The sequence below is a fragment of the Mangifera indica genome, unplaced genomic scaffold (genome assembly GCF_011075055.1).
Source record: "Mangifera indica cultivar Alphonso unplaced genomic scaffold, CATAS_Mindica_2.1 Un_0023, whole genome shotgun sequence".
Classification (NCBI taxonomy): Eukaryota; Viridiplantae; Streptophyta; class Magnoliopsida; order Sapindales; family Anacardiaceae; genus Mangifera; species Mangifera indica.
Window position 1 is genome coordinate 12,212 of NW_025401115.1, and position 12,078 is coordinate 24,289.

Sequence of the window (12,078 nt, forward strand, 5' to 3'; positions counted from 1 at the left end):
AACCAACTTTCGAAAAGAGTAACCTAACCTAAGCCACAACCGATAAGCATAGAAAGCGTCAAGTGTTCAAGGTTAGAGATCGAGTGATGGTATACTTAACAGAAAGAGAGACCACCAGTTCGTGTTTACGGAAAATTGAAGTAAAAGAAGTATAACCCTCACAAGATCCTGAAGAAAATTAATTATAATGCTTATGTTGTAGAACAAGTGTGACATCCCATCATCTACTTAAACAAAATCATGACCCATTTCAACCTTTTTCTGCATCAAATACATAATGAAATGGCAAAATGAATTGTTATCATGTAGGAATAAGAAGCCGAGGTTGTCCTGTAGAGAAAGATGGCTTTTCTCGTGTAACAATTACTAAATTTTCAATACAGAACAAGTGTGGTTGCCGTCCTACTTTCTAGCAACTAAAGTTCAAAAAATTCAGTTGGCAGCCCTATATAAATTACAACATCGCCGAGCTGATACAACAAATATTTGATATAAACCGGATAGTGGACAACGAAAATGTGAAGAAAAAAAAAGGAACATCAAATATATGCACAAATGTGGACAATATCACTTTCCAAATGCAGACTGCGGTTTCAAAAGGAAGCACAGAGGTATTATCTAGGACCGGATAATTCGTCCGGCTGGATGTGGGAAGTTGAATCGACGATCCAGTTAGTATTAGGGTGGTGAATGTGGTTAAACTCTTGCCGCATATCCTCTTTCTGCCATAACTCCCATCTTTCGGCCAAACCATCGCCTTCCAGCATTCTCACCACTTCCAACATCTTTGGTCGCTCCAGTGGTGAGCTTTGTGTGCACAAAAGAGCCACTTGAATCAACTGCTCCACTTCTTCCTCAATGTAGTTTCCCTGTAGATCACCATCGACCAACTGTTCCAATTTCTTCTCTTTTAGAAGTCCTTTTACCTGAAATAAGGAAGTTGATATCAGAAGGAAAAAAAATAAAGTTGAGAGAAGACCTGTTTCTCTAATGATGATTTAAAGTGCACACAGATAGTTATAAATTCCAAAGGACACTAATTACGCTACTACTAAATGAAAACCTCCTAATTCAGAAGAATCATCTAGTTGAGCCTCAGTCATAAATTTCATTTTGGAAACTACTTGAGGAAAAAGTCTCATCAGCATAAATAAAATTGATATCAGGAGACAATCTGTGGGCAGTCAAAAGAACATTAAAGCTTTCCCATATCTAACAATATGCCAATTTTTCAACAATAAGCAGATAAGTGAAATTTCAGTCATCCTAATATAGCCAAAATCAACTATCAAAAACGTTTGCTCTGTGCCTAGAGTCCTAAAGCAATTAGTTTGAAACCGGGAACCATGTATGAAAAGAAATTTAAAGAACTAAAATGTAAGTTCAAAGGATCAAAAAATAATTCTGCCATAAAAACTTGTAAAATACCTAAACAATGTCAACATTTTAGAACCCTCTATTAGTTTTCCACTGAATAAAGTTATAAAATAAACTTCCGGTGTGCTATTACTACCTCCCTTAGCCAAGCAATGGCAGCAATAACCAGAAATCACAAGAAACTACAATTTTGCAAGAAATGCAGTACGGTCACTTGTAATCAATTGAAATGCAAAATATAATTGGAGGTAGGAGTATGTGAGGAGAACAGAGTGGATGAACAACAGACAGTACATACCCAATCAAGAAGCATCACATCATCATCATTTGCAAGCCGAGCAAGATCAAAAGCTCTCTGTCCTGTGATGAGTTCAAGAAGCATGACCCCATACCCAAAAACATCAGTCTTCTCTGATGACTTTCCTGTTGATAGGTACTCTGGAGCTATATGCCCAATTGTCCCACGTACAGCAGTGGTAACATGTGTATCTTTGTAATCCATGAGTTTGGCCAACCCAAAATCACCAACAACAGCTTCATATTCCTCATCCAACAATATATTAGCAGCTTTGACATCACGGTGAATAATCTTAGGGTCACAATGGTCATGCAAATAAGCAAGCCCCCTCGCAGCTCCTAATGCAATCCGCTTCCTTATGGGCCAACTTAGTGGTGCTTGTGATTGCAGCCGCTCTAGATAACACATCATCATATGACAAAATGATTTTGCATCATAAACACAAGAAACTCAAAATACTGTAATAAAAGAGTTTAAAATAAGTAATGGATACTACAGGTTTTTAGTCAAACTGCATCAGTAATTAAACATTTTCCAGTTCCACCCAATCTTTTCAGAAATTATTAAAAGCACCCCTCCATAATATAGTTGCTTCACATAAATTTGTATGGAGCGTTGGAATGTGTATAATAAGTATTATTTAAACATTGCAACAAAGCAATGGAAAAAACAAAAATTTGAAATGAACATTGAAATAAGGTATAACAAGCATACCTCTTAAACATGATGCCACACTTCCATTAACCATAAAGGGATAGACAAGCAATCGTTCTGTGGGTGTCATGCAAAAGCCACGTAGACGAAGTAGGTTTCGATGAACAGCCATGCTGATCATTTCTACCTCTGTTTGGAACTGTAACTCCCCACCCTGGGTGCGCTCCTCTTTCAATCTTTTTACTGCCACTAAAGAACCATCAGCTAAGCGACCTTTATAAACCTTACCAAACCCACCTCTACCCAGAATGTGTCTGTTGCTAAAATTATCTGTTGCAACTTGTAGTTCACGTAGAGAAAACCTTTTGAGCTGCCCCAAATGAACTTCTGGATCTTCTTCAGCTGTAAAAAGGGGGGAAAAAAAAAGCATCACATACAACAACTTTATGATCAACATGCATTATTTTCCTTTCTTCTTTCTGCCAATTTTTTTTTTTTTAAATTTTTAGGTAACTAACCAGGTACATCAAAGAAATGATCCTGTGGTTTCCTACGTCGCCAATAAGCGAGTGCAATTGCAGGGGCAGCAAACAGCAGAGCAGCACCAGCAGCAACTCCCCCAGCAATAGCTCCAGTGGCACTGTTACCTAATGGTACAGCAGTTGAAACATATAGATATATTCAGTTATTTCTATTCACGATAAGAATCCAATTCTCAACCACACAAACCTAGCAAGAGTGAGCAATCAGTGGAATGAACTGTTTCATCCTCTTTGACATTGGGAGTTAGAAAGCTCAGGTGAACACAGTTTTCAGGTTAATAAGGAAACTTGAAAATGTGGCACGTCAACACAGTCAAAATTCAAAATTGAATCCTAGCATCTCTACATTTTCAACTCCAAAATGAACAACTTTGATTATGCAATTTGGACAAACTATAAATTCCATAGCAAATTTTAAAAAAGTACAACAGTCTGCACGTCTCAGAGACCTGATCAAACTAAAGAACTAATCCATGGTAGCCTGAGATGCAGGGCGCTTTCAGTCTGATTTTCACAAAAGCACTATGCTAGAAACCCCAACAAATACCAATTCCATAATCAATACAATTAGAGCAATCGACAGTTAACTATGGGAAATAGCAGAAATTGATACTGCTTGTTAATTGATTTTGTGAAGAACAATGATTCACAAAACAAAGATAACATTGTACTCCCTACACCAGCTATTCCAAAGGCTGATTTCTCTGCCAAGGTTGTTTAGCTTTCAACAAAATAAATTTCTCTTAATCAGTTGAAACTGCCCACCAATATCAACATTGCTCTCTCCTTTTCTTTCCTTACCTATTCCTTTTTATCAGTTTTTCTCCTTTCTCCCTTGAGGCACATGGACCTTTTTTGCCAGTGCTCCTCCCATTTACTCTTTTCATGCCCCAACAGTCCTCTAATATCTGTCTCCTAAGGCCACAGACATGGTCCTAACATTACCCACTCCTATCAGATTAACCTTGTCCTTAACCTCGAGGTGTTGAAATAAGGTTTAATTTTTTTTTTTAAGTTAATGAACAAAAATTTAAAGTCAAACAATTTTTAATTTAAACATCCCATCAAATGTCACCCATCTCTAATTGCTTGTCTTCCATACGAACGAATTCCCCTTCTTCTCTCCTGTCCTCCTCGCTCATTATCATTACTTGCAATTGCCAAAATTTAACACGGTGGTTCAACCTATACTTCTCATTGCATAAAAAATATAACCCTTTCTCCAAGTTCGATTTAATTTTGGCATCGAATAACCTTTGAAAACTCTTGTCCTTTCTAGCACTTGAAACTAACCCACTATAGTTGATAGGGTTCATGTACGGGCCTATTGAAATATCTAGTTGATTAATTTCAGGTGACTTGGAACTATTTGATGATGAGTAGGTGAATTGGGTTTAGTTTTGGGTTGGGTTAGGTTTGTTGAATGGGTATGGGTTTGAGTGGTAAACATTTGGGCTTATAAGGGTGAGGTCGTTTGGGCCTGAGTGAGGAAAGTGACATGGATAGGGGTTAGTATGGTAGTGGGCCATTGAGCGTTGTTGATGGCTTGGGTTGGGTTAGTAGGTGTTAATAAGGATGAAATAGTTTGGGTCAGTTATGGGTTATCTAGCCTCGATCTAAGATGGATGGGTCCCAGCTCAAGTTGATTTTCCATAACCCAGTTTTTATCCTCGATTTTTTGTGCCTTGTCCATCCTTTCCTCTTAGGTTATTGATCTGTAGAGTCTCCTCCTTGGCCTAATCTCCTCCTATAGTCCATTCACAAAGGCTTCCATCAACAACTTGTCAAAAACATTTCAGAGTGGTGCCGACAATCGCTTAAACTTACACCTATACTCAACCTCGAAATCGTTGTAATAGGCCCCTCCTCAATTCGTCCCAGTTGTTGAACAGAACTATAGTCTCCCTCTACTGTAACTAGCTCAAGGCCACTCCCTCCATGCAAACCATTGTTGATGTCAACCTTTTGGTGTCAACTATGCGATTCAACATGAAATCACTCTACCCAAAAGATCCACCCTAACGGATCTTTTTTGATGAACATCGATAACTCTAGTCATTGAGAGGGTGTGTCTCATCAACTACCAATCGTCACTTCCCATTCCCTGATGCCCTCTCCAACTGCAATTTCTCCTAACCTTATTTGTTTGTTACTTCTTGCTAGTAAAAGTGGCATCATCTCTCTCACTAGTGACAATTGCGACGACAATAGAGATTGCACAAGCAACACTTTTTCTCGCTCACCACAAGGTATTTCTTAGTGCACCATCATCTCCTTAACTCCTAAGATAGTCTTTCATTGTCTCTACATTTCCTTCTGAATTCTCCATTCTTGTTTTCATGTTTTTCAGTTTTCGACTACCCCATCCAACCTATTCTTCACCAATTCTAACTCCTCCACTCCCTCTAATTTGGTCTCCATTCTCGTCATAACTCTAATACTAATTTTGTTAGAAACCCCAACGAATACCAATTCCACAACCAATATAATTAGAGGAATCAAAGGTGAACTATGGGAAAGAAGAGAAATTAATATTGCTTGTTAATTAATTTTGTGAGTAACAATGGTTTACAAAACAAAGACAACAAAACACTCCTCACTCCAACTATTCCAAAAGCCGATTTCTCTCCCTCGGTTGTTTAGATTTTGAAAGGTTAAACTTCTCCTCTTAGTCAGTTGAAACTACCTACCTATATCAATATCGATGTCTCCCCCTTTCTTTCCTCACCTCTTTCTTTTTATTAGTAATTCTTCTTTCTCCCTTAAGGCAAGTGGACCTTTTTTGTCAGTAGTCCTCCCATTTTTGGCCTTATCCTATTCACGCTTTTCATGCCCCAATTGCCCTTTATTGTCTGTCTCCTAAGGCCACATACGTGGTTCAAACACACTATTGCTCATGGCAGTTAACATTTTTATATTTTGAAGATGTACCAAGTAGGTCAATAAATTGTAACATAACAAGCCAATATATCTATATATTAATTTATCAGGTCAAGATGAAAATTTTGAAATGGGAAGAAATAATGAATACTACATGGAAAAAAAACATTTTGCTTAGGGGATGAGGACGGATCCCACTGTCAATCAAGAACTGATTAATAGAAATTCATGTAATCACAAACCTGATGGACCAGACGGCGTTGGTTGAATGGGAGGAGGTGGAGATACTGGAAGAGGATTAAATTTATTATTTTTAAAACTGCAAAAAATATATATTAAAGTTAGCTTATCATACAACAAATTTCAGGTCACTGTATTTCCAATACTATTCAGCTGGGGGATTTAAAGAAATCAATAGACTTGTAACAAACCTGATCGGAGTGAACAGTGAAAAGGATCCATTGACAGGAATATCTCCCGTTAGGTTATTGTTTGAAAGATCACTACATTTCACGTGGGGAAATGACTGTCACATTCTAGAGAAATACAATGCTAGATGATGCTGACGCAAAGGGAACACTATTCAATGTGGAAAAAATTATGATATTAGCTAAGCACTCACAGGACTTGCAGTGACGAAACAGTAGTTAATAACCTCGGAATTTCTCCAGACAAACTGTTATTGTTGAGTCGCCTATGCAAAAAAACAAAAAGCTGTTATTCCAGATAACAGAAAGCATATTGAAGCAACACCAATAACTAAACATGTCAAAACAAAAACAATGTTAAAGTATACATTCCAATTATTCACACAATAAGAGATGGAAAGTCCACTGCACAGTGCATATAATTTCCTCAAGGACTAAATTGTACTTTGTACTCACTCAAGCAACAAAAACAAATGAATAATCAGTCTCATTTACCAGACAAATCATGAATGAGGTTGGAACAGAAGTAAGACACTAAAGATAGGCTATGAGTTAAAAGCATGAGTAGCAATCATAAGACTGGAATTTAGGGGAAAAAAAAATTAAAACTTAAGGTCCAGTTTGTACAAAGCCTCACTAATAATAGTACATCTTCAATGCAAAATTGCCCCAACCTAGAATTCCCATCATAAAATAATGTTACTATCATTCCCTTATTGTTAAATATGTGCCTTGGCAAAAGAAAACTTTCACATGTTGCCCTACACTGCTATGAAAGTGGTGGAAGAAGCTTTACACGATGTTCAATGATCAAATAGAATTAACATTTAAGCTTTTTCAGAAAGAAAGAAATTTTGAATCCCCCAATATCACACCATAACTCAAAATGTGTGTTCACATCATCTAAGTGATTTACAAAGTTACTCTTTATACAGTGACTTTTATCGCTTATGATGTGGGTCAAGTATTTGCTTCCAACTTTACTATATATCTTATCCTTTTCCTTAATCTTCTTGTTGCTCTTCTAAGCCTCATCACTTATAACACGAACTTAGAACTAGGTTACCTCCTAGTCTCTTCTTCCTTCACATAAGAGATATTTAAAAAGAAAATAAATTGAATGGTTGTTTAGCATTATTTCTACACTACCATACTACAAATAAAAGGCCAGTATAGCTTGAATATCATTATTTGTTAAAACAATCTCATTCAACTGAACTTCCAGTAGCAGAAATCGTATTGAAGGCCTCATATTTCCTCTTTGTTACATGACTATAGTGGACAAGTAAAAATAAAAATAATAACAGTGAGAACATAGGAAAATGATTTCAGAATCAGGGTAACTTGCATACAAAGTTCAAGCCTAGAACAATTGTGACCAAATTTACAAATCATTTACGCAGACATAGGTAATCATGCTAGATGGGTGCAATGCATGTAATCCTACAAAGTCTCTTTCATTATGAATTAGTCACTGAAAATGTTTCTGCAAATTTTTTTAATATCAAATCAGATTGGGTCCACAGGATGCAGCTATGTAAGAAGATGATTTTCCTAGTATCTGTGATTATTATTATTGTTTCCTTTTTTCTAATCTAAGGCTCTTCTAAAACTATTTATAAATGCGATTGCCATTATTTCAGGCAGGGGCTTACATATCAGCTGTCTATTCAGCACATTAAGAGTATTTTAACAAATTGGGAGTCAAGTTGTGACGATAATCTCGGGTTAATAGTTGATACAGGTTATTTTTTCTCCATTAAAGTTCCTATGTCTCAGTTTCAGGAATCCTTACCTTATCGGGTTCAGTAAAACAAGGCAATCTACACCAAAAATATCTGGTATTTTCACAGACATCAATCAAAAAAAAAATTCCATTGTTTAGCTTATTGTTAAAGAAAGGACATTTAACAACTTCTTGCTCCCTTTCTTCATCACGTTCTTTCCTGTTCTTGCCTCTTTTCTTTAAGATTTCTTCTTTGTACAGCTTAAAAACTCCAGTAGCAATTGTTATTGTTCAAACACACTTCATAGGATCTATTCATGGCACAGTTCAAACCACTAGAAAACTCCTATATCTACTTTTATCACATTAGTTTAATAATTTCACTTGTAGGTTGTCCTACAACTTCTGAATCATGACAACATTACCTTTCGTCTTTCTCTCTATCTCTTCTTGGCCTCAGCCAACAATTAAAATAAGTATGATCAAGTAAAATTACTAAAGAACACAAAATGTCTTTTTGAGTTCCTTCCCCCCCCCGGGTTAAAGTAACAAATTTACTGAAAAAAAGAATGCCAGAATAAGGTCATCAAGCTTTGTACTAAAAAAAAAAAGGAAAAAAGTAGAAGAAAAAGAGAAAAGCTGTAGTATTTACAAAATCTAAAAAGTCCATTAAAAAAACAGAACAGTTTATTCAAAAAAGAACCAAGAAAATGTTTCCAATAACAAGGCATATTTAACAACTCTCACTGCAACTTACCAGAGAAAAAAAATAATTCTCACAGCACATTCCACCGCATAAAAGATCAACTGTTTCTTTTCCTCCATGGGCTATGATAAAAATAATGGGATTGTTCCCCAAGCAATTAATTTTGATAAATCTAAAATTCTCATCCTTCAACCTAACTTAGTTCAAACTATGCAAAACAAGGGAAATCACAGTACTGAATCAATAACTTTATGCAACCAACTGCAACTATAAAACTGGTAAATTAATTAATACCAGGGCACGTCCAATCTTTTACTATTCTAAAATTAATATTGACAAAATATTACATTAAACATTATCAATAATTATGTTTGCTAGATTTTGATGTTTAAAATGACAAAACCAAAATTTATACAACTGCTTACTAAGCTCCCATAAAGCAATTCCTGTGTAACATGCCATGCAGTGCCCTAGCTTAACAAGACTTCAGATCGGATTTAAGTTTGGGTTATTGACTAAGAAATTAAATTCAATAAAACATCATGCTTTCTAATGAAAAAAGAGCAACTCAAATATATATCATTCCAGAATATTAGATGCCTAATCAGACTTTGAACTCAACAAATATAATTTAATGTTTCTTAAGGACTACTGGTATAGATATCCTGATACTCTAGCTTGAAGGTAAAGTATTTTTAAGATCCAAAGATCACCAAGTACGACAAAGGAACCCAACAGATTGCAATTTTTAACATGTATTACACAGCAAAAGATTGGAATACCTAAATGTAACGCAGGCAATACGTTTAGCAATAAAAATTCCAGCCACTTATATCTGAATCAAGCTTTCAATATCATAAGAATTCTAAATGGAACCAGTGATCTATGAATTAAACTTTATTCTAAAAGCACAGATCAACACCAATAGATTTTTAGAAGTGCCATATTCAGAGAATACCAGCGAGGCTATGTCTTAAAAAAGTATTCTGTGCTTTACTTTTGCAAATTAAAGTATTAAACTTCAGAAAATTTTCACTTTTTCCAAATTGTTTCACCACAAATACAATACAGTCCATTCAACAATATATTGACTGATAAAATTATCAAACTGTACAAGCCACTCCATTGACACTAAAATGCTGAACAAATAAAGCAACATGAGATATGCAGAATAAAGAATGCAACAAGAAAGATAAGTGATCATACAGGAACCGTAGATTTTTAAGGTTGCCCAATGCCGTTGGAATCTGACCATTTAATTTGTTCAAGTACAGATCCAAGCTCACCAAGTTTGTTAAGTTTCCAAGCTCTTCTGGGATTTTTCCACTTATGTTATTACTATAAAGTTCCCTGCATTAAAATTTGATTAAATGATTCAAGAAAAAATGGTGTTAAGGTAGACAAGAAGCTCAATAGAAACACATACAATGACTGTTAGTATCACTTGGCAACACCACTTTTTGCAGGTAATACAACCAAACATCTTCAAAAAGCTAGAAACATAAGACAAACTTACACAACCAAATATGAAGAAAAAACTTGAAAAGTTCTTATATCCTATAAAAGCCAATATGATAAAGCATCATTTGATGGAAACATAGATATGCAAAAACATTAGTTTAATTACAATAAAAGCATTCAAGGGGCATTAACACATTCCATAAATGAATCATAACATATGAAGTTTGGATCAAAACTCCCACCTGTTAAAACATTGGCAGTTCAGAAACCCCCTGCTCAGATTATTATTATGATCTTGAGATATTACTATTCTACAGAAGTTATAAATATGAAACTACAAGAATTCCAGCTTGCACAGATGGCCTCATTAAATTCATCAAATTAAATATTGTAGCCTTAAAGTTAAGTCCATATCACCTCGGAGAAAAGCCTTGAAATCAACCAGGAAAATAACAAGAAAGATTAATTTTACTAATACCAAGTTTAGTTGCAAGAAACAAAACGTGTTTAACCCTTGCAAGTAATTGTTCTCAAGCTAATGCCAGAGTAACAACCAGAAAGAGAGACATGACTTACAAATACTGTAAATTTGGAAGTTGACCCAGCTGTTGAACCAGTAGACCAGATAGATTTGCATTGCCAAGATCACTAGAACACAAATGAAGAACAAGGTCATCGTAATTGCATAAACATAACACAAAGCAAATTGTTTCCAAATACAAATTAATATAATAAACTTACACACGCGTTACACTGTTATCACTATTACATGTGACGTGAAACCAAGTGCAGGGATTGACAAGGGTGGGATCCCAACTTTGAAGAACGTTGTTAGGATCAGCTAAATTTGTCTTCAACGCATTCAAAGCATCACCTGTCAAAATTCAGTTCTTTTAAATTTACTTAATTTCGATACTTGAGAAATTTCCCGGTCAACCCAATCTCGAAATCTTCCAAATAGCCACAATGTTGCAACTTAATCCTTCTAACATTTAAAGAGCAGAAACAAAAAAGAAACCATTCCAAGAAAACCACTTATTTCCTAAGTCAATTTTGCAACTCAACAGAATTTCCAAGTCAACCCATTGATTGACACCCAACATCTTCAAAATAGCTACTGTGTTGCAACTTAATTCGTTTAATGTTTAAACATGAAATAATTCCAAGAAAAAAACACTTATTTCGTAAGTCAACACAAGCAAATCACCAAATAGAACAAAAATCGATACATACCTTCGGCATTAGAAGTAACTCTCAAAACCAAATCAAAAACAATTATCGACCAGAAAAGCGCCCAAAACGAACTGTTCGATTTCTCCATGTCTAAATTTGTTGGACTAAAATGTCAAAATATCCATCTAGAAGGAAAGAAATCTTAAATTCGAAAACCCAACCTAATCAGCAATCGATAGAAAAAAAAAAAAAAAGGTTGATAAAAGTTGTTCCAATAGAAATGAATTGAAGAGAAGGAGATGGATCGTATTGAGAGACTTTGGTTGGTGGAGGTCGAAGGTATAGAGAAAGAAAATGGAGGGCTGTTCAATATTATCGTAAATAGTCAGAGAGAGGAGGGACACGTCCTAAAGTCTTCATTTGATAAAACAATTAAACAAATAGAAAGACTTTTCCTTTCCTTGTGTAGAGTAGACCCCTATGGTCTTTTTGTCGTTATTAGATAAGATTATTATTGATTGTTCAGAATTTCCAGATTCACTAGTAAAATTTACCGGTATGGACGCTTTTGATATTTAAAAAACCTGAGAGGAATTTTTGTAATTAACCATTCTTCAGGGGGTAAATTGACTCAATAAAAAAACAAGTACAACCACTCCGAGCATGGAAGTAACCGGGTCAAAGATGCACGCGCGAAGTCTTTTATTACTTTTCAAGTCAAATGGAAGATACAAGGATGGGTGAACTACGTTTGTCCGGTTCAAGGTTTGGTCCAAAAGCTTTCAATCGGTAGTTTAAACATGAGAATACTTTATTATGAGTAAACTCTTCCA

At 35.4% G+C, this 12,078-nt stretch overlaps 1 protein-coding gene across 2 annotated transcripts; it reads right to left on the reverse strand.

Annotated features, from left to right (window-relative positions):
* Positions 1 to 333: 333 nt before the first annotated feature.
* Positions 334 to 11,668, reverse strand: LOC123206068 (BRASSINOSTEROID INSENSITIVE 1-associated receptor kinase 1-like). 2 transcript variants are annotated; one of them, XM_044623167.1, is made up of 11 exons: positions 11,306 to 11,668; positions 10,814 to 10,946; positions 10,649 to 10,720; positions 9,818 to 9,961; positions 6,374 to 6,445; positions 6,183 to 6,254; positions 5,994 to 6,070; positions 2,848 to 2,976; positions 2,390 to 2,731; positions 1,676 to 2,070; positions 334 to 926 (listed from the first exon to the last, which is right to left on the reverse strand). In XM_044623167.1, exons 1-11 carry the CDS (start codon positions 11,391 to 11,393, stop codon positions 615 to 617), a joined length of 1,836 nt encoding a protein of 611 aa, XP_044479102.1. In that variant the 5' UTR covers positions 11,394 to 11,668; the 3' UTR covers positions 334 to 614. The 2 variants fall into 2 exon arrangements, with proteins under 2 accessions (XP_044479102.1, XP_044479103.1); XM_044623168.1 differs by lacking the exon at positions 6,183 to 6,254.
* Between the last annotated feature and the right edge of the window lie 410 nt (positions 11,669 to 12,078).

Bases quoted from the DNA above. Each gene is read 5' to 3' on its own strand.
- LOC123206068 (XM_044623167.1), bottom strand. From the start codon at position 11,393: ATGGAGAAATCGAACAGTTCGTTTTGGGCGCTTTTCTGGTCGATAATT. The intron at 9,962-10,648 runs GTAAGTCATGTC...ATTTTAATGCAG, and splicing joins CTTCCAAATTTACAGTATTT to GGAACTTTATAGTAATAACA. The intron at 2,732-2,847 runs GTTAGTTACCTA...CCCTTTTTACAG, and splicing joins TCATTTCTTTGATGTACCTG to CTGAAGAAGATCCAGAAGTT.